The sequence below is a fragment of the Schistosoma mansoni genome, chromosome 1 (assembly GCF_000237925.1).
Source record: "Schistosoma mansoni strain Puerto Rico chromosome 1, complete genome".
NCBI classification, from domain to species: Eukaryota; Metazoa; Platyhelminthes; class Trematoda; order Strigeidida; family Schistosomatidae; genus Schistosoma; species Schistosoma mansoni.
The window spans coordinates 24664804-24690778 of NC_031495.1; the positions used below are offsets into that span (position 1 = coordinate 24664804).

General features: G+C 36.4%; 2 protein-coding genes across 2 annotated transcripts; one reads left to right on the forward strand and one right to left on the reverse strand.

The window, feature by feature from the left end:
- Nucleotides 1-320: 320 nt before the first annotated feature.
- Smp_125740 (hypothetical protein) lies at nt 321-8158 on the reverse strand (the record flags this gene model as incomplete). The annotated part of the gene is made up of 3 exons (XM_018793775.1): nt 321-626; nt 5078-5296; nt 8156-8158. 3 exons carry the CDS (start codon nt 8156-8158, stop codon nt 321-323), a joined length of 528 nt encoding a protein of 175 aa, XP_018648254.1.
- Nucleotides 8159-15373: 7215 nt separating this feature from the next.
- On the forward strand, nt 15374-25739 carry Smp_006550.1 (putative glutaredoxin, grx). The gene is made up of 6 exons (XM_018793777.1): nt 15374-15428; nt 16420-16516; nt 16552-16663; nt 16968-17042; nt 23793-24066; nt 25528-25739. The coding sequence occupies exons 2-6, from the start codon at nt 16458-16460 to the stop codon at nt 25656-25658; spliced, it is 651 nt and encodes a 216-aa protein (XP_018648255.1). The 5' UTR covers nt 15374-15428; nt 16420-16457; the 3' UTR covers nt 25659-25739.
- Nucleotides 25740-25975: the final 236 nt, after the last annotated feature.

The window sequence follows — 25975 nt, forward strand, 5'->3', positions numbered from 1 at the left end:
CATTAGTGGTTAGCCTTTTTTAATTATTGAACAAAATCGTTAAAACTGAAAGTGAAGTCATACAATGATTAAGAAAATACATAATTTCCTCCCAGCTATTAATCTAGAAGATTTATACAGAAAGCTTAATCACAAGTAATAAATATAAATTAAGTCAGTCATAAAAATGAAGCAGAAATCTTTATCGTAGGACTGAACACAGTGTAAACCCTTTCTTGTTGTTTGTTGTTACTATTCAATCTAGTTGGTAAAAAATAAGGAATATAACATGATTTCTGTAAGTGAGGTAATATTAAAAAAAGGAGTGTATATACTTCCTGTCAGTTTGTTGCATCATTTACTGTATCATTTGCACAGGGTTCTGTTGGTACTGTAAAAACAGATAAGGAACTTTTAAATGAAATTGGTTCTGTCTGCACAGCATGTTTAGTATCTCCCTTTATCGTTACTTCCTCAGATGATAATGTTCTTAACTTGTTATATATCGCCGTTCCATCATTTTCTCCAGTATTAGTTATTTCATCACAAATTGCTGACTTCATACACCATACAGGTCCTGAATAGTTTTCAGTGTTCAAACATTGTTGCCGTATTGTATTAATTGCTAATTCAGAATCACCTATGGTCTGTAGATTTTACAAAAACAGTTTACATACATATATTAAAGTATGAAAATATTTAATTAGCTTTCAATTGTCAACCAGGTTTTAATACAAAGTTCAAAAATCTTTAAACCATTACACAGGAGAAACTGTGACGTTTGGTCATTGTACCTGGTCCTAATGGTCCGTTAATTTGGGCATTTGGTACAGCTCATAGTAAAATAGTACTATTTGTCATATATTGTTTTCAACACAGTTCATTGTCCATAGTCATATCTCAATCATTACACAATTTTGCCATGTCATTTTATTCATTACTATTTCATGGTTTTTAAACAACAGCTAAGACTTCTGGATATTTTAAATGGATATCGTGATCTCGAAAAACTGCGCCATTAGATTATATGATTATTTTGATACAACTATCCGTTATCAACTTCTTACTAAAACACATACATTAAATACAACTATTTCACTCAATTAGTATGTTATATAGAGGGCTAGTGTGAAACAAGACAAGAAATTGCCTAGTACATAATAAACGCAGTGGAGGAAATAAAGTTCAATCGTGGTTATATGGAACTTACATCATTTTACATACGTTCTTATAATCAGTATAGTATGTTATCTGCCTGAAATAATTCTTAGTGTCTTTATTCTTTTTGTTAACATAAAACTGATGTGTCTTTTTAATACCTAGCTAAACGTGGAGCGAAAAATCCAATAGTACAAAAGTTATACCGACGAACAAGTAAGTCAATAAATTTCTATATTACGAAACAGAAAAATGAAACCATTTTGGATGATATTTAAACTAACCAAATGAACAACACGTAAATATATCTTTAAAATTATAAAATCATCGCATTTTGACTAAATATTTTTGATACTAATTACCAGTGAAATTCAAAATATCTGTTTAAATTTACTTAGAATTCGTCAGTTGTAAGTATATGCACCTTCACAGTTGATGTTAATAATGAGACTTGGAACAAGTATACACCAATTAAACCCTTGGAAATAATAATAATTTTTTTCAATGTCTTTTATTAAATGTTAACACTTGATGAAAACGATAAAAAGCATTTAAGTCTGTCTTATACAAATGAGTCTTTTAGTGGTTGGTACGCAAATAATTTCTTATACTTGTATGATCGTTAAATAAAAATACAAGACCAGCTGTCCTTTCACTAATCTACCAGTTTGTTCCTTAGTTTACGAATATAGATCATTTGTTCAAGAAGTAAAACTGTGAAATCATTACGATATTTTTTTAAATAACACACTGTTCAGTAATAATATTCAGTTCATGAAATATAATAAATAATTGTACTCTATACAAAAGCATATCGATGATGAAATTATTTAGTATCATTTATGGGCTTAAATAATAAAGCGACTTGATTAGAATAAAAGTTGGCTAAACTCACAATCAAGTGGATTGGGTAATCGATTTTCATAAAGTTGAACGACATTGTAAAAAATTAATTTTGAAATCCTGAGAAATATTTGCAGTCAGTGTGTTTTAACCACTTTCATTTAAGTGATGGACGAAATTAGGTAGAAGCCTTATAAATGACCATTTGAAAGTGTTAAAAGTGCCTTAGACATAATAGCAATACAAAACTAAGCACATAAATTAGTTTTATAAGTCACTAAAATTGCTTTAAAGCTAATATCAAACTGTAATGTAGTAGCCGTGACACATCATTCATGAAACGATGGTGAATTAATACCAATGTTATTTTCAAAATAATTATACCCTTCAAACTTAAAGCTCAAGAAATGGGAGTTTACTCAGCAAAAATAAATTGGAAAAAATATTTTGGTACATATTTATTCAAAAGTCCTAGTTACTCAATTGTCATTTAGGTCAAACTGGTTGTAGACCCGACCTTACATATATAAATTATGTAATCTAAACCTTTCAAATAAATGCTAAAGTAATTAAGGTGAATAGCAAAAAAATAATTTCCTAACTTTACTTTCAGAATATATCGAGAATAAAGTAATCATTACCTTCAAATTCTGATAGATAAACTCATAAAACGATGATTTATTAAGTATACAAATTCGAACTTGTGTTAAAGTTTTCATTGTTGCATTTCGAAAATTTTAAGATATTTAAAAAAAACTTCTTTAGACAAATAGGAGTATATGCCTTTAATGGGAACAAAGCAATATTTAATTCATATGAAACCACTCTAATTTTATTTCTTAAATGGGAAGATTTGTTTTAAAATTATTAGTTTACTAAAAGAACTGCATTAGCTCTAAATTATAACAAGGTGATTTTTGTCATACATAGACACGTTAAAGGGAACACTAGATTGTTATTTCGTAGTATGTGATCGCTCAGCAATGCATGCCCACAATCCCACCATGTGTCGAACTTAGAACTATTAAGTTCCGAAGTGAGTTTATCACATTTAGACAAGTGATTTCGAATCCAGTTGCTCACATTTCCAACTTTAACCAATTTGTGACATTGTGTTCTGTCCTTTAATACCACTTTTAATAAAGGACTAGATGTATCAAACAACTGATAACAGCTGATGCCTGACCAAAAATGTAACGATAGTCAATATAAAATAATTTTTCGACAATTCATCAGTTCAATGGTCCGATTATTAAATCTTGATTATATAAGGGTGTAGTTAATATTATAGGGAAAATACAGTTTTTCAGTTATGCGAAAAAAGAAGCCTAATAAAATTACTCCTTTCCAGTTAATTGCTAAATGATAGATTGATAACAGAAGCTATCAATGTTACACGTTCTAAATTAAGTTATTTAAAACCTACTTATCCAACCAAATTTTAATTATGCAACAATGTACACCTTATCAGGCACGGTCAGACCAACATAAATTAGCTTAGTTCAGATATATTATAACATCGTCCATCGTCTTTTTTCATATTAAATGTGGTCAAATATATCTTGGTTATACTTGTCGATTGATTACTTCTTTGGTCGCAGTCCCACGTAGGTCAAACATTTATAATTTTATTGTGCTTACAATATTATGTTCTCATTTTTATTGGACGTGTTATCAAACACATATTTCCGTATACCCATAATATATAAAACAAAATCGATTTCATCACTTGCTATATTCATATTTTTTAAATTTATATTTAAATATACATGTAACAATATCAACAAATTATGATTTACATGATACTATAAATTTCTTCATGGTTGAATCCCTTAAGCTGATAGAATTGAATGCAACGACAAATATTAGGTCTGTGGTATTGAAGCTCATTTTACTAGGTACCAAGTGTTTCAAATCAATTTAGAAAACCTGTATATAGGCTTACTTTTACTAATTCTTGGCATTATACGATTGAAACTCTACTTTCAGTAGTCATTAGTCTATAATTAAACATGGTATACCTGACTTATTTCTCTATTAATCCTTAGTGGTTAACTCGGTTTAAATAAAGACATAGAATAGCTCATGATTTAATGAATGGAAGTGAAATAACCCCTAAGTAAGGAATGCAGAGACGTTTGCTGTGGTAATGTACAAAGTCCAAAGTTTTATGATGAAAAGCAGCAGGCAAGATACAACTGTTCCGTTTCAAATGCAATGAAGTTTAAATAACTGTATACGGTGATTAGTTATCACTGTCTAGTCTAATTTTCCATGCAATGATTAAGTTAGATTAAAAGTATTTTATTGATTCTACTGTGGTATTTATTGATGAAACTCTATAAAAATGCCATAAAAAGAGTCATTTCAGATTACACTTGATGATTTCTTGATATGAAATAAACAGTACATATTGAATGAATTATGACACTTTACTTATAGGTAAAGTAAATGATAAAAACATTTTTATTGAGATCATCAAAGTCATTAACCCATAATTGTAGTTAATCATTCGAGTGAACTCCATCATTCTTCATGCTTACCAAGTTTTTGTAAAAGTTTGACTGATCTATATACTCCTAGCTTTGTATGGGCCGTCATTATACAATTCATTTTGTAAATTTAAAGGTCATTGTTTAGAATGCAGTTTGTGTACTTCGGAATTGCATGTATGATAGTATTCTAGAGTCAGTTTAAAAGAATCTAAGCATCTACTCGTAAGCTTTATTAGAGTTGGGCTAGAAGATCTGAATTATTCATAATAAAATCCTCAAGCCTAGCAATTTTTATATTAAAAAGTCCGGTATGATTCCTTTTGTTTCCGAACCGCCCAACTGTGTATTGATGAAAAAATGAGTCATACTCCTAATAATTATTAGGTGTTTAATGTACTATGACTAACCATAAGCTAACCACAAAAGTATTCAAAACTAAGCTTACAGATATGCTTCGAAGATCTAGTAAATTACCTAATTATGTATATATCTATGATTGTACCGATTCTTTTAAAAAGTAAAAAGCGTTTTTATAAAAGCTCATAATATCAAAAATACTTATTTATGTTTTTTTGCAAATAAACTGATTTTGTACGACTTACTTTGTTTGGTTTCATACTTGTTTCATCTGACTCAGGTATATCTAGTCGTTTAAACTGTTGATTTTGTTCTTGTTTATTACTCTGAATAATTAGATTTGGATTTTGTGAATCACGTTTTACGTTTATCACCTTTTTTCTTTTAACGGTTTCTGATAAAACAATATAACTCTGTTCTTTACGCCAAAGTTTCCATGATTGATGATGATATCGGAGAGAAAACTAAAAGTTTGTTATTTTAAAATTTTTTAGTTTTCTAGTAAATTACAAATATTCGTAAGTTGATAAAGCAAATGTGACAAATAACCAATTGATACTTAAAATCTTTTAAAGTATTTTTCTACGAAGTCCAAGTTTCGTTAAACACGTGCACTTGAATGGTGCATGCAGATAGCAGTCAGTCAGCGACAACGTAGGACCAGGCACACATATGCATCGGTCCAAGTTGCTATACCTCGTTAGCACAACAAGATGAACACCGGATTCATAGAAGTAATTAATTTAGTGGTGGTAGTATATAAAGAAAGGTTGTATATAAGGATATAGTATAGGAAGGAAAAAAGTTATGAAGCAATTTTAATCTCAAAGTTTAAGGGAAGATAAAGAGTGTATACACCTACGCCATTGTGATCGATTCTGAGCCATGTCACACAGAGTCTCCAACCATTGGTTACGATAGTCACGCGGACCCCAACCAGGTAGTCTGCATCTACCAACATGGCTCAGACTAGAAGTTAGTGACTTCAAGCACTGATACCACGTTTTGGTTTGGCCGCCCCTAACTCTCTTCCAACCATCCCCAATACTAGTCAACATTGCGCGTCGTGGTAATCGATGTTCAGGCATACGTAACACGTGGCCCAACCATCTCAGTCGATGAAGATTCATCACCTCATCAACTGATTTACCATCATTCCCTAATACCCTGCGTCTAACCTCACTATTACTTACCCGGTGATCCCAGCAGATGCGAGCAATATTTCTAAGGCATCTGTGTTCAAATACTAGTAACCTACGAGTATCTTCTACTCTTAATGGCCATGTTTCGCAGCCGTAAAGTAGAACAGAGCGAACTGCTGTGCAGTATACTCGTCCTTTAATTGATAGACGAATATCTCGTCTTCGCCATAGGTGACGTAAGTTGGCAAAAGCCAAACGAGCTTTTTGAATCTGTGCTGAGATTTCGTCAGACACCAACCCATTAGGGCTGATCAGACTTCCAAGATAAGTGAAGTTGTCGAAGCGTTCGACTACTTCACTCCCTATCCTTAGTTCAGGTGTTGACGCAGGCCAGTCCTAGAGTAACAATTTACATTTGGATGGGGAGAAACGCATCCCAAACATCCTGGCATTACTGCTCAGTTCTAACAGAAGACTCTGCATTTTGTCAGCGTCTTCACCAAACAGGACTATGTCGTCTGCGTATTCTAAGTCGATAAGTGAACCTCCTGGTAGAAGATCAATTCCTGAAAATTCAGTCGACGAGAGTGTTATTTCCAGCAACAGGTCTATAATGAAGTTAAACAAAAATGGGGATAGTGGACAGCCTTGACGAACACTACTTGAGGTTGTAAAATCAGATGAAAGTTCGCCATAAGCTCTCACTCGACTAGTAGTGTTCGAGTAAAGAGTCTTCACAAGGTTTATGTACTTCTCAGGTACACCTTTCAATGACAGACACTGCCACAGGACCTCTCGGTCTACAGAGTCAAATGCTGCTTTCAAGTCAAGAAAAACTATCATTGTCGGACGCCAATAAGCATGTCTGTGCTCTAAAACTTGACGAATGGTGAATATGTGGTCGATGTAGCCATGACCAGGTCTGAAGCCAGTCTGATTTTCTCGTGTTTGCAGTTCACGAGTCTTAGTTAGGCGCCCGATAATTATTGAGGCTAGTATTTTAGATGCTATGTTAGTCAGACTAATCCCTCTATGGTTATCACAGGATTATTTTGGCCCCTTCTTATATATCGGGACAATCAGAGATTGTGACCAGTCATAGCAGGTAGTACTTCAAATAAAAATATCATTAAAAACAGAAGAACTTAATTATGACTAAATGTTTTTTTAATTAAAAATTACAAATGGTCACTTGGTCACACGAAAAGGATTGAAGATTTCCCAACAAATCCTCAAAATTCGAAAATTACATTCGATGAACTCTTTACTACATTATAAGAAAAATAGTCGGAGCAAAAAGGAACTGTTTTATGTTATTTAACTTGTGCTAATAAGTTTTTTATCCTTAATTGCGGTCAGAACAGTTTTTAAATAAACTTTTACGACAGTCAACTGTAAAGTTACTTCATTTTGATCAAATCTTTTCACAAAATTGGACTTTTATTGAATGATCACGACGGTAGTTTGGTCAGCCACATTATAAATTGTTGTTAGAATTCATTGAAATGATTTTCTTAACGTGTTATGTTTGCAAGATAAGTATTGGACTTTGAAGAATTAAATATTGACTTCTCTATCTATTTCCAAATATCACCAAAATTATTTTCGAGTAGTACTTGGTTGTAAAATACCTGCGATGAATTTATAAATGTCTGGACAGTTTCTAAGCCGAATAAAAATTTACTCGCCCTTTTTGATATCCCAACGAACTGCCTAATCAATATTTGTCAGTAGCCAACGAAAATGTGTTATAAAAAACCAGCCACCTTCTGTGAAAGCGTTTTTAGGTGACTATTAATTATCTTTTAGGGCAAATTAATTCGGTACTAAATCGGGGTTTATGGACCCGAAAACACATTAATGCAACAACCTCGAAGCTACAAAAAGCTTTAAAGCAGCATATAACAACGCTTTCGTGCACCTTGTAGATTCATCTTCAACTTTTAGAGACTACCAATAAGAAGTTTACAAACTTTATGTTCTACAGAATCCAAAGGATGTTTGCAAAAGGTGGGAAAGTTTCAAAGACATTGACTTAGTGATTTCAGAGTATCGTAAATTATGTAGAACTATCAAAGCTCAGATTACATTTTAATCGTATTTTAAATTAAGCAAATTAGATTGGACCACTTGGTCTTATGTTATTCGAATTTTGTTAACTACGATAAGTTCGGTACTCACCATTAACCATATATTAAATACTAAAAGAAGAAGGCTGCATAATAATCCAAGAAAAAAGGACTGCCATGGAAACTTTCTTGAACTAGCACTTCTTTCATCCTGATTCGAGGAAATCGCCAACCATGCGCACAATGTGAGCAAAGGTATCATTATTAGCAAACAAATTAAATCTGTCCATAAATATCTGCGACGGTGTATTCCATCTCCTTTCCCTCCCATCCACAACCACTAATTTAAGAAAGATGAATAAGATCTATATCGCTTATTTTTTAAGGACAATACTGAGTCTAATTCTAAACAAACTGAGAGATACAAAGTAAATTATAACGGTCCATCTAAAACCTTTTCAAACATAATGAACCCCACATGAATAGATCATTTGGTACATGACGTTAACAATGAACTCCATTTATTCAGTATTATAACGATCATATTGTTTCCTGACTGAAACGTCCACGAAATTAGAAAATAACACCTAAGTTTGATTAACCAGCATATCTTTAATTCCAGGAATTAGTCGTTGGACTTCAACTCCTGTCATTTAGATAGATGGTTCAGACGTTACCGTCGACCTAAATTTGTAGCGGCACTTACTCTTCTACCTTTCTAACTACAACCTCCATATATTTATTTATATCTGGGCTCACGGAATCCAAAAAGACACTATCTGAGTATCCAATATGTCATCAACTTTCAAAAACATTAGAACGGTAAAAACAAATAATAGAGATTTGCCACAATGTTTTTGTATTCTCTTTTATGAGTAGTAATATATTGCTTGAGGCAACCTGGTTTAGTACTCTAAGAGTCAAAGATACAGCGATTTTCGGACCAAATAACAACGTTATTGCTCCTCATATTCAGATCCTGCCTAATATCCATTATTTTGAAACAAATGTAGGCACTGTCAAATATTTGCCTAAATTTAGGGTGAGGGTTAGGTTATCAAGCTAACTCGATGACCATACGAGTTTACAACAATTTAGAAACATTAAAGTGGTTTTAAACGTACAAGCCACCTTTTTATCTCCCTGTTCACAAAACGCTCCCCAAAACTTCAATTCAACAGAAAGATATTAAAATTCTTTTTGGTATTATTCACTGTCTGTATTCTTTATTTGTTTAAAGTGGCCATCAGATACTCCTTTGAGTCACGTAGGGCCTATAGATATTTTTAATGGATCAAAAGCCACGGAAAAAATGCTATCAACATTCTTCAGGTTTTAAAGCGGCGAAAAGCTAACATGTCTAGTTGAAGCTCATTTTTTTAGTTTCTATTTCATTATAACAGTTAATAATGTTCTTTGGGAGAACTAACGATATTGAGAAAAACCTTTATTAATGAGTTCTTCGTTTTGATTCAGTATTTCTGCCTTTTAGAACTACCATAATACTTTTTTGTTCAACAAAAACATTTGACCTTTCGACAACAAGTGAATAAACGAACAGGGCTACGTATCCACATTATGCCAGTTTTTGTTTGAAATGCATCATTATTGCGTGACGAAATAAGTAATTGTTCCAAACCAATAACAATAAATGACTTATGCTACGTATGTTGTGAGCTTTTTACAATACGATGTCTACAAATATTGTCTAACTGTCCTCAGACAAGAATAAGGCTCCAAGACTTTAAACTGCCTTCTCTTAATATCTGTTTCAGTTACCATTAAATAATGCGTCGGTAATATAAGCGATGAAAGATTTTCGGATCGATACCCATTCTGTTTATAATTTTGACACGGTACATTTAACTGTCGTTTTTGAGTCTCCACATAGTAGTCCATCCATAACTACTACAGTACCTTGAGGATCAATCTTTAAATGTCAATCTCACTAAGTGCATTACCGAATGTTCATTAACAATATCAGTTGATAGACTGAATTTTTCAACAAAACCATTTCTACTAAAATAACAGAATAGACATATTCAACTAAAAACTGAAACACAAACTGTGTTATGACTCAGTTTTCAAAGACCATGGAAAAGACGATTGTCAGGCTGGAAAACGTCTTTGTGGTTCACTAAGTAAACGGATGGTACTCTTAGCATGATGATTCGTATCTGTAAGTAACGGGACAAATGTGCACAGGAGCAATTTTCGCAAGTAAACAGTACTAATTATCACCTGAATAAAACATATTCTTCATGAGTTCAAAGGGATTTCACAAAACATATCAATCCCTCTGAGCTATGTGTTAATTATATAAGATCAGTTTGTGGGTCGTACCGAAAAAACGGACAGTACTGATTGGTTTAGCAGTAGAGATTATGGATCGAATTCTTAGTACTAGTAAGTGAAGTAATATCCGACGCTCTTGTAAAAGCTTATGAAAACCATCAAAAAGTCAGCCTTCACCTTTCTTGTGCACCCAACACGGTCTTTCAGTGTTCTCAGCAAAGACAGTAAGTCGAATGCATGGTCACTTAGACTATGGAAATATATTTTATTCTGTGGAGTGGACACATTGAAAATGAAAACTCGTCGACATAGTTAAATATGAGACAGACCTTGCAAAAGTGAGGATAATGTTTTAAAACCTCAAATGTGAAACCACAAATTTCACAGGCTCTTGATCGAGACAAGTTTAACCACTTCTCCAAACACCGTTGATGAACAATTCCAATTGTTCCTATTATCTTCGTGAAATGAAGAAAAAATAATTGCTTCATTACCTGCACAATAGCAAGGACTTATCAATTCCTCAAAGTCACTCGACCCCAAGCATATGCGACAATAAATCACATCGCCGTTAATCCTAAGGAAATCATAAGGCCTATGACAAACCGATAAACATATTTTACCTCTCAGGCTGTGAAAGTGTTTTCGAAAATTCTGAAGTTTTCATGAACGATGCATCTATAAATTACGAACCAAGTTCTAAAACTAAATCGTTATAATTGTTCGGTTGTGAGCTTATACCACGAAGACGCATAGAATTTTTGAAAAACACACCATTGGGTGCAACCAAAGAAATAATAAAAGCCTATATGTTTAGGTATGTTCGAATGAACATTCATCTGACAACCAGGAAGTTTTGAGAGTTCAGAAAGTTTCAAATTCGCTTCAAAACTACAGATTTGAAGATGTTATTAATACAACGGCTTTGTGAAATATGGTTGTGACACTCAAAAGTAAGTGTATGGTGTACTGCTTGGTCGTCCTAAAGTTCCAGCTACCGAATGCTTAGCTAAGGACTTTGTCTAGAAGAGGACTTCTAAAGATTTTTACTACTGTTTCACAACAATTAACCTGTCACTCGCCTTATTGATGATTTCCTGTACACCATCAAACCCTGTACAATGAGTTTTGGTTTTTTTTCTGTTGCCAGTCTGTATTCGGGGCATATTCTTCAACTAAATCTTTTTAACTCTGCATTTCGATATCAGAATGATAACCCTTGGCTGTCTAACAGCGTAATAGATCGATTAAACAGACAAAGATGATTGAGTCTGTTTAGGTATGGAGTTAGATCAGTCTCCTGAGAAATTCCTGACAGATCTTAAACTTACTGTGGTGTTTACATGAACAAATGATTCCTTTGTATTTGACAACTCTTTCCATTTTGAATCCCAAATACAATACATTCGTTCATGTTCATCTAATACCTCTTGATTAAATCGCGTTGTTTCTGGGATTACTAGTTTATACTAACATTCAAATACTCTCAAACATCATTGGCGTCATTTTTCTTCTCCCAGTCTAGACTGGCGAACTTCGTTGTCAAATGCTTGTCGATGGATTTATGGAGACACTGAACTCAGCGATACGATCCTTGTTTTTAGATGTACGATAACTCAGAAGACTTATTTTAGGCATTCAACGTTTTCATAAGACGAGACATGGGTACAGATGGAAGTCTGAAAACCATTACTCCGAGCAAGCGATCCACATGAGACCCAGGATCCTCAAAAATGAATGAGGTATGAATTCATTCTTGATCACCGGCTACCAGAGGGCCTCATCACCTAACGCCGTCCCATTGTGTTTCGAATTAGAACTCTGAGTCAAAGGCACCGGTATCAGCCTCCTAAGAAAACAATCTGTTTCTGTTTGGACACCGGGACAGCATCTTAGCCGGCAAACAACTCAAATAATCGGAACTGAAAAAACACTCATGCTTCAAGTCACATTATCACGAACTGCATTCATAATTATTTGGTAACATTTGCTTATATTTTACATAGCATCACTCGTCTGTTCATTTTAACTATCATTTGTGTGTGCCTTTATTTTCCAACCCATATAGCAGGTCACCTATGGTGAAAACTCTGTCCTATTTAAACGATGTCAAGTAACCTGTTGGTCGGAATTTGTGTGTCACGAACGAATACAAACTGTGAACCAGACCTAATGAAACCACATATCCTATTCAAACAGGCATACTTAAACATTCGTACACTAACGTAGACCGTTCAACGAAAAGAGTATCTATATCTTTAGGAAGTCTCGACAGCAATATATGTTGTCTATCTAAGTCCCGTATTCAAGACTCTAGTGAGGTGCTAAATATTTTCTCCCCATCTACCTCTCCTAAGACCTTTATCTGCGTACACTTATCCCGGCAAGCAGTGACATCTTAATCTGGTTTCGCTGGAACTGGTATCACAGCAATTGTTAGAGCTTCAAGAGCGCTAAGGGACTTGGCCCTAATTTACTATCCATCATGTGTTGCCGGATTAGAAATCAGTGTGAGAAGCGATGTTTTGACGTTATTTTTACCTACCAATTGATAGATTGAAGTGCAGATGCAACTAAATATTGTTTCTACCACTGGACATGAGGTATCCGGGAAAAAAGACACTCAACACATAACAATGAGAGAATGCGAACAATGGTGAACTCAGGGATATCCATCCATTCAGTCGGATGGCATGGCTCAGCAACGCAGATGTGGTCATTCTGTGTAACTTGTCTTTACTTGCGGTTACTTCTTAATCAAAAACGTAACTAAAACATGTTATGGTTTGTACTAGTTTTTGTGTCTGTTATAGGGTTAATAAATAAATTTCTTTCAATAGAATTCGGAATCACTGACCAAATCATAAACAAAGTTTTAATGCATGTTGACGAGTAATATCTATATAGTGCCTATCAGTTGTTTCATTATTATGTGTAAATAGTAAATTGCTAATGGTATTGTGAACGTTGTTATTGGATTTTTCACGCTAATTAAAGTTTTTGAATATGTTTATTTCGTGCCTGCAGCTTGTTGGTTAGCACCAAATAAATAGATGAAATTCTAAGAGGGTTATAAAATGAAGAGCACCGTTAACAACAAGTAAGACATTCATAGGTATATCCTGTCAGCTGCTATTTCATTTACTTCTTGAATTTAATGCTGACAACAACGTTTGGTAGTTCGTTCCACGATTGATTTGCTGTTTTTCAGAATTGCACGAAGCTGAGAAGGTCCTCATACGTTTTCTGATATGCATTGTATGGCTTCTGCCAAGCAATTAAAAGGCTAAAATCTTCCTAATAATGAAGTCTATGCCGGTGAAATGCTTAGCAAATTTCTGAATATGGAAGATTATGTGGATGAATAATTTACAAGTTGACGATGACTGCGTTTTATATTGACTACTATGACGTTTATTCATCTAATGAGTTATCCAAATATAACAACTGTACAGTTTTTTGCATTATGAATCTTGTAAGTTTGTATAATTATAGTCTAGTCCAGTACTAATACTACTTTGATAATAGACCTAATCCGAAAACGGTAAATTTATCATGTGATTGCCTAATCTGTAAGATCTTACATGGAAGCCGCATCACTATCTACACTGGCTCATCGTATCGTGACAATTTAAAATGATACTTAGTATTTCAGAAGAACACATTCATTCCTTGGATAGAATAATATATTGATTGTGAATAGTAAAAGGTTACATAATGAGCACCTCTGCAAGGCTGAACGATGCCATCCGATAAAATGAAGGCCTTCATGTCCACCACTGCCGACCTTCTCCAAATGCTACATGTCGAATGCACATTTTTTCAGTCATTATATGCTTGGCTTCCCAGACCATGTGGTTAGGAAACAATGCCATTACAAGTATTCATACGAATATACTGCCAAAGTAAAGAAACTTATGCATACAACGCAACATTCAAGAGAAACGTTCAGACCGATGCAGTGCTACAAGTTTTCTTAACGAAACGGATACTTAAAAAGAAACACCTACTAATTTTTTTTATTTTCACAAAAAGTTACCCGTTATGATTATCAGTATATTTCCCCACGAACATAAGAAGACGAAAATAAAAATTGAGCGAAAGTTTATTGATGAACCATTACTACTGGTACAGAAACAGCAACATTTAATGAATGTAAATCAGTTTACAAGTTGGATATATAGTTAAGATAAAAATGCTACTACAAAGAACTTCTTATAGTAAACAGTTCCTGTCACACCTCCACACGTTGTTGTATCCCGATCCATATTTTCTATTGTAAAGAATACTACCAAAGACTAGCGTTAAAGAAACTACAGAAATTACAGTCTACTTACTTACTGATGGTTCATAAGTGAAAATAGGCTTCGTTGAATCTGTGCATATTGTTTGCTTAGTCTGGATAGTGACATTGTCGTTATTACGGAAGGTGTAATTGTTATCAGTCTTCCATCGACTGCCATCTCTAAGAATATGATGAATTATACAGTTTATATTTCGCAGTTCTTTTTGCTCCCACAAAAACTGATTAGAACGCACTCGTTCAAAACTATCTCCCAAATTTTTACCCGAACCAGACGAAATCTTCCCTAAAACGGGGGGATTGGGCAGTTACGAAGCATCAATCGGTCCAACGTGTGCACTACAAGTCAGGGAGAGCTAAATCAATAATCTTCACAATGATTTTGTGGTTTCGCTGTAGCAAAAGACCACTTACGTACGAGAAAACCTGCTATTCGTGCAACCCAATGGACATTCAACATACCCTCAGTAATTGAAATACGGAATGACTACTTCTTGTCAGGCCGTTCAAGGTCGTTGAAACAGAACGGCGGGCGGTTTGGAGGGGGCCTGTGTAACGGAGTTGAAATTGCTATGTATGATATACTAATGCATCCTATTTTCTTTCTATTGCAGGGCGACCAAAAATGAACTCTTTAGAGGAAGAAGAGCAAGCCCTATGTTCACTAAGCTTACAGGATGACTCATAAGACTACTTTGTAAATTGACTCTTCCCGCTATACTCTCGCGCACCGCGCTTTTTGATTTTGGAATAAAAAGGCTCGTGATTCCCACCGTGTTCTCTCTTGGTGTGAAGGCCTCGTTTAACATTGTGTGCTATGCTGTTTTCAGATCTGTCCTGTTGTTCTCTAACTGCTGATTCCACGTGTTACACCTGCCTACCTCGCGTGGTTCATTGTTTTGTTCTTACTTTCTTCCTTGAGTCATAATATTACACATCCTGATTACTGAAAAAACACATGCAGACACACTCACAAGTACTTGATATTTCCTCTTTTTTATGGTTTGTAAAGTATGTAGTGAGAGCACTTGATATAGTAATAGGTTAACACAACATTGAAATCATGTTTCAATCGCTGGAGACTGTGAATGCTAGTAGTCATCGGGGAAGCAATCGGTTCTCAATCAGCACTCTAAGCTTCATTTTTTTGCAGGCTTGATTTCAGGTCTGGAAAGTACTACCAAGCAACCTATAATTATAGATAACTTAGATTATCACTTCAATTCCGTGAATATATTTGGCTCGACCATATTTATTATGCCTAAGTTGGATTCCTAACGCAGCTGCGTCGGTCTCAGAAGTCCCTTGTTCGACATTGTCTTGCGTTTGAGTAATGGCACCCTTTTATTTCTACTATTACATTTCACTACTCTCATCAATACGTCGTTGTATTTGTCCTTAAAATCGTTAGTAGGTGTCATTTTATTTATACAAATGTAGGGTAAACCCACTGAAATGAAGTTTTTGTTGGCCACATTCCTGAATAAACTAGAGTAAAAAATATATATAAATATAATTAGTGTCGGTCTAAAACCCGGTGAGACTATAATTTAAGAGCGACCGTGACCCTGGTGAAAATTAACCTTATAACTGGGTTATGTACGTATAGATTTAATCCAAGTAATTTTTTTGCACTCCTAGAGTATTTCGTTCATAAGTAGTACCCTTCACAATGCTTATTAAGTGGTAGTTAATTTCCCGAAAGGCCTTAGCAAGCTTAATCATAACCAATACCACAGCCGTATTTTTATATTTCTTGACCTTTTTTTACTTTACAGATATTCAGTAAGAATATATCTGAGCACAGTGTTACACGATGTCTCTCCTTGTTGTCAATGCTGGGATTGAACTCCGAAGGTTGATAAAAAACGAACGGTAGGGACCTTTGGGGGTATTTATTTACATTTTAGAAAATTAGTAGTTTTCTTCTCGTCCCCCAATGTGCCTCAATGTGATCAGGTACACAATGTCCTAAAAACACTTAAGGAAGATACAGTGAATTCCGAAATTTTGTTTGTACATGTAAGTTACCCACCGTACTTTTTTGGCGAATGCAGAACAGTTGACCATCAGTTAAGTTCAGTTGTTTACAATTCGCCGTACATCAATTGCATTTTTTCCTAGCCAGCTGTTTTAATACCTTAGCTGGGCTCTCATTTTAAATGCTACAGTAATAATTATCCATTTGTAAAATAAGGTTAATCCTGTTAATTCTAATCTAAAAAGCTCACTAGTACAATTGATTTTCAGTAGAAGTCACAATTTGGTGCACTTGTTACTGTGGTACTACGAAGGTGTACTCTTTTTGTGCCCTCCCACTTTCTAGGTAGACGCGGAAGTCGTTTCTGAGGTTTCGAAACAATTGGAAATAATTTCTGTTCCTACAGTTTTATTCTTTCAGGTAAGTACTGAGCTCGTACTGTTTTCCTGGATTTAATTGTTTACATCTTATAAAAATAACCTGATGCAACCCAATAATTAGATACGGGTGCCCATACTCAACATTCGGCCATTTTAGTTTCTGGTTTCTCAAACCTAAATATACGTTTTCAAATCCTGTGGAAAGTCTAGTGATTTAGTTACTGAATCAGTCAGTCAGTCAGTTACAACGTAGAACTTCGTACGTACGTACATGAGTTCGAGTTGCCATACCACATTAGCACAGAGATGAAGTTGTCGATTCAAATCCCATATTGGTAGAAGTAGTAAGAGTATAAGTATTATGTGAAAGATTAGGGTTTGAAGATGTTATTGAAGGAGCATAATACGGTGAAACAAATTCGGAAAGAGGAAAAGGATACGGACATAAAAAATTCAGAAGATTAGAATTTGGTAGAATACAAAGAGTGTATGCACCTTCACCATTGCAAACGATTTTGAGCCATGTCATTCAAGGTCTCTAACCATCGGTTGCTATCATCTCGCGAATCCCAACCAGGTAGTCTACACCTACCAACATGGCCCAGTCCACTTGTCAGCGACTTCATGGATTTATGCCATGTTTTGGTCTGGCCGCCCCTAGCTTTCTTCCAACCTGCTCCTACACCATAAAGCATTGCACGTCGGGGCAGTCGGTGGTTGGGCATACGTAACATGTGTCCCAGCCATCTCAACTGATGAAGTTTCAGTACTTCATCAATCGATTTGCCATCCTTACCTAGTACCCGTTTCCTAACATCTGCATTACTTACCCGGTGGTCCCAGGATATACGAGCAATGCGTCGAAGATACCTATGATCGAACACTAGTAGCCTACGAATATCCTCTACTCTTATCGGCCATGTTTCACTACCATAAAGTAGGACGGAACGGACTGCTGCACAGTAAACCCGTCCTTTTGTTGCTAGACGGATATCTCGCCTACGCCATAAATGGCGCAAGCTGGCGAAAGCTAGACGAGCCTTCTGTATCCGTGCTGAGATTTCGTCACACACCAGACCACAAGGGCTGATAAGACTATCAATATAAGTAAAGCGGTCAACACGCTCAACTACTTCACTCCCTATCATTAGTTCAGGTGTCGATGCAACCTAATCCTGAAGTAACATTTTGTACTTCGAGGGAGAGAATCGCATCCCGAACATGCCTGCATTGTTGCTTATAGTGGTCAGAAGACTGCATTTTTGTCAGCGTCTTCACCGAATAAAACTATGTCGTCGGCGTATTCTAAGTCAACAAGTGAATCTCCAGGTAAAAGTTCAACTCCAGGAGATTGAGATGATGAAAGTGATATCTCTAAAAGCATGTCAACGACAAAGTTAAACAAGAATGGGGAGAGTGGACAGTCCTGACGAACACCACTTGAGGTAACCAATTCTGATGACAGTTCGCCATAGGCTCTAACTCGACCAGTTGTGTTCGAGTAGAGAGCCTTTATGAGGTTAATGTACTTCTTTGGTACTCCTTTCACTGACAAACACTGCCATAGAACCTCACGATCAACGGAGTCAAATGCCGCCTTAAGGTCAAGAAATACTACTATTGTGGGACGTCTGAATGTATGTCTATGTTCTAGGACCTGACGTAGAGTGAATATCTGGTCTATGCAACCAAGTCCAGGTCGGAAACCAGCCTGGTTTTCTCTAGTCTGCTCTTCACGAGCTTTGGTTAGGCGTTCATGTATTATCGAAGCTAATATTTTTAGGCACTATATTAGTCAAACTGATCCCTCTATGATTGTCACAGGAGGACTTTTGTCCTTTCTTATAGACTGGCACAATCAGTGATTGGGACCAGTCAGATGGAATTACGTCCAGTTCCCAGATTCTACCTAAGACCTCAGTCAATCTCGTTGCTAGTACTGGACCACCATCCTTAAAAATCTCAGGGGTAAACCTATCAGGGCCTGCGGCTCTCCCTCGCTTTAGATTTCCTATAGCTTTTCCAACCTCGTAGAGAGTTGGAGGACTTACCTCAATTCGCCATTCAGGACGACTGGGGATCGTGGGTAACTGAAGTGTGGCTGAAGACCAGTTGAACTGATCCCTAAAGTGTTCTGCTCATCGATCCAATCTCCTGGATTGAGAATGAATGATATGCCCATCTTTGTCTGAGATAGTTTCGCTAATAGTTGGGTTCCTAATGCCGGTTTTTTTAATAAGTCTGAATAGCTGTCTGCTGTTACCTATTGCCGCTGCCTTTTCCATCTCTCTTGCTTTCGCTACCCACCACTGTTCACGATCATTGCGTAGGCTTCTTATTAGCCTGCGCTTAAGCTGACTCCGCTCTTCGTTATGTCCAGAGCCAGGTGGGATGAGTTTTCGAGCATCTATCAGTGCGGTAGATGCTGTTGAGATCCATTGTCTCTCCCTGACCTTATGGCTTACCTTACTAGCGGATATCACTGCTGTTTCCACAGCTTTTCGGATGTCATTCCGCGCTGCTTCGGGGTGGGCACAACTTACATGTCTGTCTAACTGTTTTTCCAGTTGTTCCTGAAATATATTCTTAGCTTGCTTATCATTAAGTAGAACCCTTAGAGGCTTCCCTTCAGTGTCTTTCCTACGTCCAGTAAGACGCAGACAGATACGTGCTCGCACTAGAGCATGATCTGAGTCTAAACATGTGCCCCAGAATGATCGACAGTCTTCTACCGAGCCTCTCTATCGGTGGCTCATAGCGATGTGATCTAATTGGGTCCAACGTTGGAACGAATTCGGGGGTCGCCATGTCAAAAGATGTTTTTCCTTATGCTTAAGGTTAGTATTTGCAAGAAATAGGCGGTTATCTGAGCACAGCTGCAACAGACGGTCGCCATTATCTGTTCTTTTAGCCACGACAACATAAGATCCTCCCAGGTGTCTTTCCCTTTCACCTAGTTTACCTACTTGAGCATTAAAGTCACCAGCCACTATTGCTACATCAGAACGCCTGGCTTTTCGGAAAAGGTCAGAAAGTTTCCTGTAAAACTCATCTTTTATATCGTCTTAGCTGCAGTCAGTGGGAGAGTAGGCAGAGACGACGAAGAGGCAACGACGAGTTTCCCTATCTTTCCGAGTCCTTACTGATCCGTTTAGTCGGACAGCGCATAGACGACTGTCTACTGGGATCCAGTCTAAAAGAGCTAGTTCAGCCCTAGGACTTAATGCTATACCTACTCCAGCGAGGCCACGGGAAGTAGCATCAGGGCTTCCAGATACACGAAGCGTATATCGAGATGGTTCTTTATTTTGATTAGGTTAGGTCAAATGAATGACGCTACTCGGATCTTGTATGCGCGTTTCGGAGACGCAGCACACATCGATGGTGTAAGATTCTAGAGTCCTAGCTAAGGAAGCCTGTTGTCCTATTTGGCACAATGTTCGGACATTAAAAGTTCCTATATGTAGTTTAGAGCGTGGTTTCAGGAGACCAGGAATAACGTTACGTGTATTCGGATCGTCTGCCCTAGTGGTGCGAGGTGATAAAAGGACGTGGGAAGGGTTAGTCGTGGAAATAAGAGAGTTATTAGGTGTAGGAAGGATTTGAAAGTGACCAACTTGGTCTCGTGTGCTGTTACGGGTATGAGGGCTAGTATCACTTCCCGGCTGCCCACACCGTGGAAGGCTATTTCTTGAGGGACCTGAAAAAGAAGTTGGATTAGTGTTGGTCTTAACGACCTGGGAGCGTGACCGCAGTGCCCAAGGGACAACTGGTTGAGGCCGGTCACGCACGGCCTTTTTGTGGGGGATTTTTGACGTGTTAGCTCTGTTCTTCAAAGGACCTTACCACCGGAGACAGAAATCCGTAGGATAAGGCGAGGTGTGCATTTTTAGGGTCGACCTTTTCTAACCTCACCCCTCCTTGTGGAAAGGTAGCATCGCTGTCATGCTGGTTGTCTGAAGGAAACACCTTACTGCCGTCACACCTCTGTACAGTCGGCAGTACGACTTCGCCTTCGGACCTTGGGATTGCTGCTTTTAGTCTTACCGCTCTTCAACCGACCTGTCTGGCATGGTAGGACCTCGAGGAACGATTGTTCCAGCCAGCATAGCTCGATTGCTTCATCACGATAGGCAAGCCCGACCACCACGTCAAGGTAGCAGCAACGGCCGGGAGTTACTGAATCGTCCTGCAGTCCAACTAAGCATCTGAATTTTTGCCTTTGTACAAAAACTGGTTCGTGTCAATCCTTGTTGTTTTCAGTATCAACGATATTCAATTGATGTGATGTATTTTTACGTAAACATGTACAAAAAACTCATTAACATTATCGTCTTATTATTGGACATTGAGGTGCCCTTAAGTTCACCAGCTCTTCCCATTAAATAGTAAGCTTGCCCTCTGCTGAGGTGGTTGAAACATATGTGTTTTCTGGTGTAGCAGTAGGCCGGCAAAAAGCCAGGAGCGACCAAACCAATACATATCATAAATCTATGAAGCCATTGACAATTGAATCTAGCCATGCTAACAAGTGTAGACTACCTGGTTTGATCCGTGTGATTATCATCACCAATGGTTATGGACTTTGGACGCCAAGGCTCAAAATCGTTTGAGATGTCTCAGGTGTACCCGTTCTTCCACCGAATTCTGAGATTCTAAACTATTCGTAACGTTTTTTGTTTTTATTCTACTAATCTATATTTTCGAGTCGTATCTTCGATGTCTAATCTTCCCTATCCCCGCTGATACTGTTACTACTCCTACTGTTCTGTAATTTGACCTGACAATTTGATCACTCTGTGCTAATGGAGTGTGGCAACATGAACCGATGTACATACGTACAAGGTTCCATGTTGTGACTGACTGGTTGATTGTTCAAGGAGGTTTATCTAAAACTATAACAAATTATTCCGTCGTTTTAATGAGATTGTAATTTTTCGGACTAAGAATTAGCCTATTCACTTACAATATCGTAGGATGTTATTTCATTGAAAATTCTGAAGAAACTCGTGCAAAACATATGACGTTTCATCCAGTTTAAAGGTTCACTGGTTATTTATTCTGTATTTGACTCCCAGACAACATCTTGCATGTTTCAGAACGTAGTCGTTATGTTTCATACTCACAAAGCAAGTATTAGGTTACATATTATTTAGTAGTCCGTCCACTATGATCATTGCCTTATTGAAGACCATGTGTAGAGAGGGGATCTTGTTGATTGTTTAAATTGTCGAACATTTACATGTAATAAATTGTATTGTGGTTCATCTAAATGAATAACATCACATTTACACCAAATCGATTTTGTGTTTGTCTACAGTTCTCGTTTTATTTGAAATTGATGAATTATTCGAATGGTCTAAGTGCTCAGCTTTCAACAGTTGGTTTTCAGGTATCAATGCAAAGGTTGGACTTGATAGTTTCATATAAATTGATCGTTGGGTAGAAAGTTAATAAATATATTTTTGTTATATCCCAATGAGTAGAAAACTTGTATTTCTGACGTTTCGTGACTTAATGGGAACCACTTTTTCAGAGTAGATAAATAACTGAGTTGATTGCACCAAAAATATTCTGCATTGTTCCCTTTGTTCAATTTAAACTTGTGTCAAGTTATTCCGGCTACTTACTTACCTTGAAAAAGTGGTTGACATTAAGTCATGAAACGTCAGAAATACAATTTTTATACCTATTGAGATATAACAAAAACAGATTTATTATCATTGGTTTTCAGGTTCAAATTAATCCTCTGGATATTTAGGTTTAATCATCAGTTTAGCGATTTATAAACACTTGCGCAGTGTTCAACCTGAATGCGGTTGTACAGATTCATAACTGTTTTGTTAATTTAACTTAATTACTACTGGTTATTCATAGTGCATTTGAAATAACGCAAATGGATGTAGTGGTTTTAGCCTACTTATTCTTTGGTATTCGTTTATGTAGCTGACTTTCGTAATATTTTATTTGGTTTTCCGAAGTTGTTGCATTCAGTGATATTGTTTACGAGGGGACCAAGGTCACACTTTCCATTCAGCTTAAATGATTGTATTTAGTTCGCGATTGAAATGCACTTAGAATGTGAAGCAAACGTTCTCACGTTAATGGCTAAGAACCCAGTTATGGGGAATTTTCCATTGAAGTGAAATGGTAAATTCTTTAGCAGAGAAACCTAGAAATCTTGATTTGCTCATTGTCCAGTGCCTGCTAGTTCAGGAAAATAGACCATCCGTAGGATACTCGGGCGTGATCACATCTCTTCGCCACGTAAAGTTTGTGAGGTTGAAACTGAAATAAGACTACCTTTGCTTTTATGTTCAGCTTTAAGTCATAATGACAGATTGTCAGAGTACCGGTAAGTCTTAAGTCATATAATAGTTATCTCCAAGGTCGCCTATTTTGAGGAGAATAATGAATTTCTTTTTACAGTATGTAATTTCGATAGTCCCTGTGTATACTAGTAGTCACCCAATTAATTTATTCTTAGTATCAATGTTTTGGAAGCAATGGACGGCCGTTTCGTCCTATTATGGGACTCCTCAGCATCGCACATCCACGATCCCGCACTTGCGGGATTCGAACTCAGGACCTACCAGTCTCGAGCCAGAGCCCTGCTTCAGTCTGGGCACCTGGGCAGTATCACAGCCCTCACACAAATCAAATGAGATTTGTGAGGCGCATATTTATCTGGTGCTTCCTTGTACCAATATTTATGTGTTTAAATAAAAATAAAAAAATCAATGTTTTCATTGTTTGATCTGCCAATATTATTGTTTCCTTAATCAAAAAGTTAGGTGAAGAAATTAATCGCGTTTGTGGTGCATCTATTCCTGATATTACAAAATCTGTCATGAATTTGCAATCAGCACCTGCTAATGGTTCACCCAATGATCTTTCATCACGTCTTCACTCTTTAATTAATAAGGCACCTGTTATGCTTTTTATGAAGGGTAGCCCCGAAGAACCTCGATGTGGATTTAGCCGCCAGATCGTCAGTATTTTGCGTTCTAATAATGCTAAGTTTGAAACGTTCGATATCTTACAAGATGAAGTGGTTCGACAAGGTTTGTTCGACTTTTAATTAAAATTCAAGTTTCTGGTCTTGTTGAATAAGGGTTTTAAATTATTTTTTTATTAGTTTAATGTGTGAGGTCGTTTTGTGTTATTTCAGACTTCAATTGTCTCCCCAGTACCAGCATTTATATTTCCCAATAAATTCCACTTTTTTGTCGTTAACAGATAAATTGCAAGTACCTTTATGTATTTGTTTACTTCATCTGACTTCATACATTCGGAGCACATAGTGACTAACTGTTACCAGAAACACTTCAGCCGGTGTTTATGCATACAAAAAGTTATATCCTCCAAAGGAATATCTACTCTGAGACAACATTTGAAGTCTTAGTTCTATTAGTCTAGTACGTGATATGTTTACTGAACGTAAGAAGTTTCAGTTTTGTCGGTGCTGGAGTTCGTGAGTGCGGCTAATCGTTTTCGAGTTGTTGCTTAAAATCAACTGCTTTGCCTATAATTGGTTGTACATATACGTTTTGCGAAGCAATTATAAACGTTTAATCGGAGAGGTATTCAACTGGCTATAATGATGATACATTTGTATTTATCTAACTCGTTTGTTTTTCATTTTTCATTCTTAACATGTACACTTTGTTAAGCCTTATACAGGGTAGCTAACAGCCCTAATGTCCAAATGTAAAATTTTGGAGAAATTTTTAAAAATATATCATATCTAAGAACGTTGTTGGTTATGGAATGTTCTATAATAAAGTTTACTTGGTTATAGCATACAAATAGAAAAAATAATACCATTTAAATAAACCTAAACGTAAAGTTTCTTTTGCTTGACAGTTTCTAAAGCTCAGTCTGTCATTGTGATCATCCCATCATCTTTGGTCCTATTCTGTGAAGATTCATGCTCCTTACGTGGTTATCCTATCAATACTTACTGAGTCTGATATGTTATTAAACCGTACCTAGTGTGGGAGTTATAGTAGTTCGAGATTGAAAACTCTGTATAAGCATTCATTAAGACGTGGTTTTTGGGATCACGGATAAGTTTAATTAAACGGGTCAGTCTCTCGACTTTCGGCTGTTATGTCACAGGTTTGAACCCCATCCTGTCAAGTTCGACTGAAACCCGGATTTATATTCCCATACCTGAGTCACCATCACTTCATTATTTCGCTAACTATCAACTTATTTTTGTATTTCGAACTTCGTTTGTGAAAATTTACAATTGAATTATTCGGTAACTTAACAGATTTTCTTATATGCGTAAGCTTCCCTGATAAGATTTTAGCCAAGTAGGAATTTGTATATTACTCTTCAATCATTTCCTGTCGGCTACGAGATAGAAGAACCATCAGATACTTAAATTCAAAGCAAAGTAAGATTCAAACTTGCTATTTAGTAATTGAAAGTCCAGTCCGCCAATGGGTTGCAGCTTAGTCTCGTTTTACTGAAATACCTTGACGGTGTATTTAAGTTCTAGTTTTTTTCTCTTGTAGGTTTGAAGTCCTATTCCAATTGGCCAACGTATCCACAATTATATGTGAAGGGTGAGTTAGTGGGTGGCGTGGATATCGTACGAGAGTTAGCTGATTCAGGAGAGTTAGCACAAATGTTGATAGTTCCGTGAATGCGGCAAATAAAACACCTTCATTCTTTAAACCTCTGTCATTTATTGTATTTTTAAATGTAATATAACCTGATTGAATTGGAGTCTTCAGTTTTAGAATTTGTGGGTAATATCGGCTTTGGATTTTGTTTACTATTAATTGTATACATAAAATATTTAGATATAGCATGCTTACTGCGTTAACCAATATCAATCGACGCAACCCGTGTGCTTGATCCACTAACACAAAGACTTTTGTAATCTATCAAAGATAATTTTCTGGGTGAAACTGTACTCAACGTTTATGAAAACATTAAATGTTGGGTAAGTATGTCTGC

Excerpts from the sequence above, each read along its gene's own strand:
- Smp_006550.1 (XM_018793777.1), top strand. The coding sequence starts at position 16,458 with ATGTCTCTCCTTGTTGTCAATGCTGGGATTGAACTCCGAAGGTTGATA. Across the intron at positions 17,043-23,792 it reads CTACAGTTTTATTCTTTCAG|TTAGGTGAAGAAATTAATCG; the intron begins GTAAGTACTGAG and ends TTAATCAAAAAG. Across the intron at positions 24,067-25,527 it reads AGATGAAGTGGTTCGACAAG|GTTTGAAGTCCTATTCCAAT; the intron begins GTTTGTTCGACT and ends TTTCTCTTGTAG.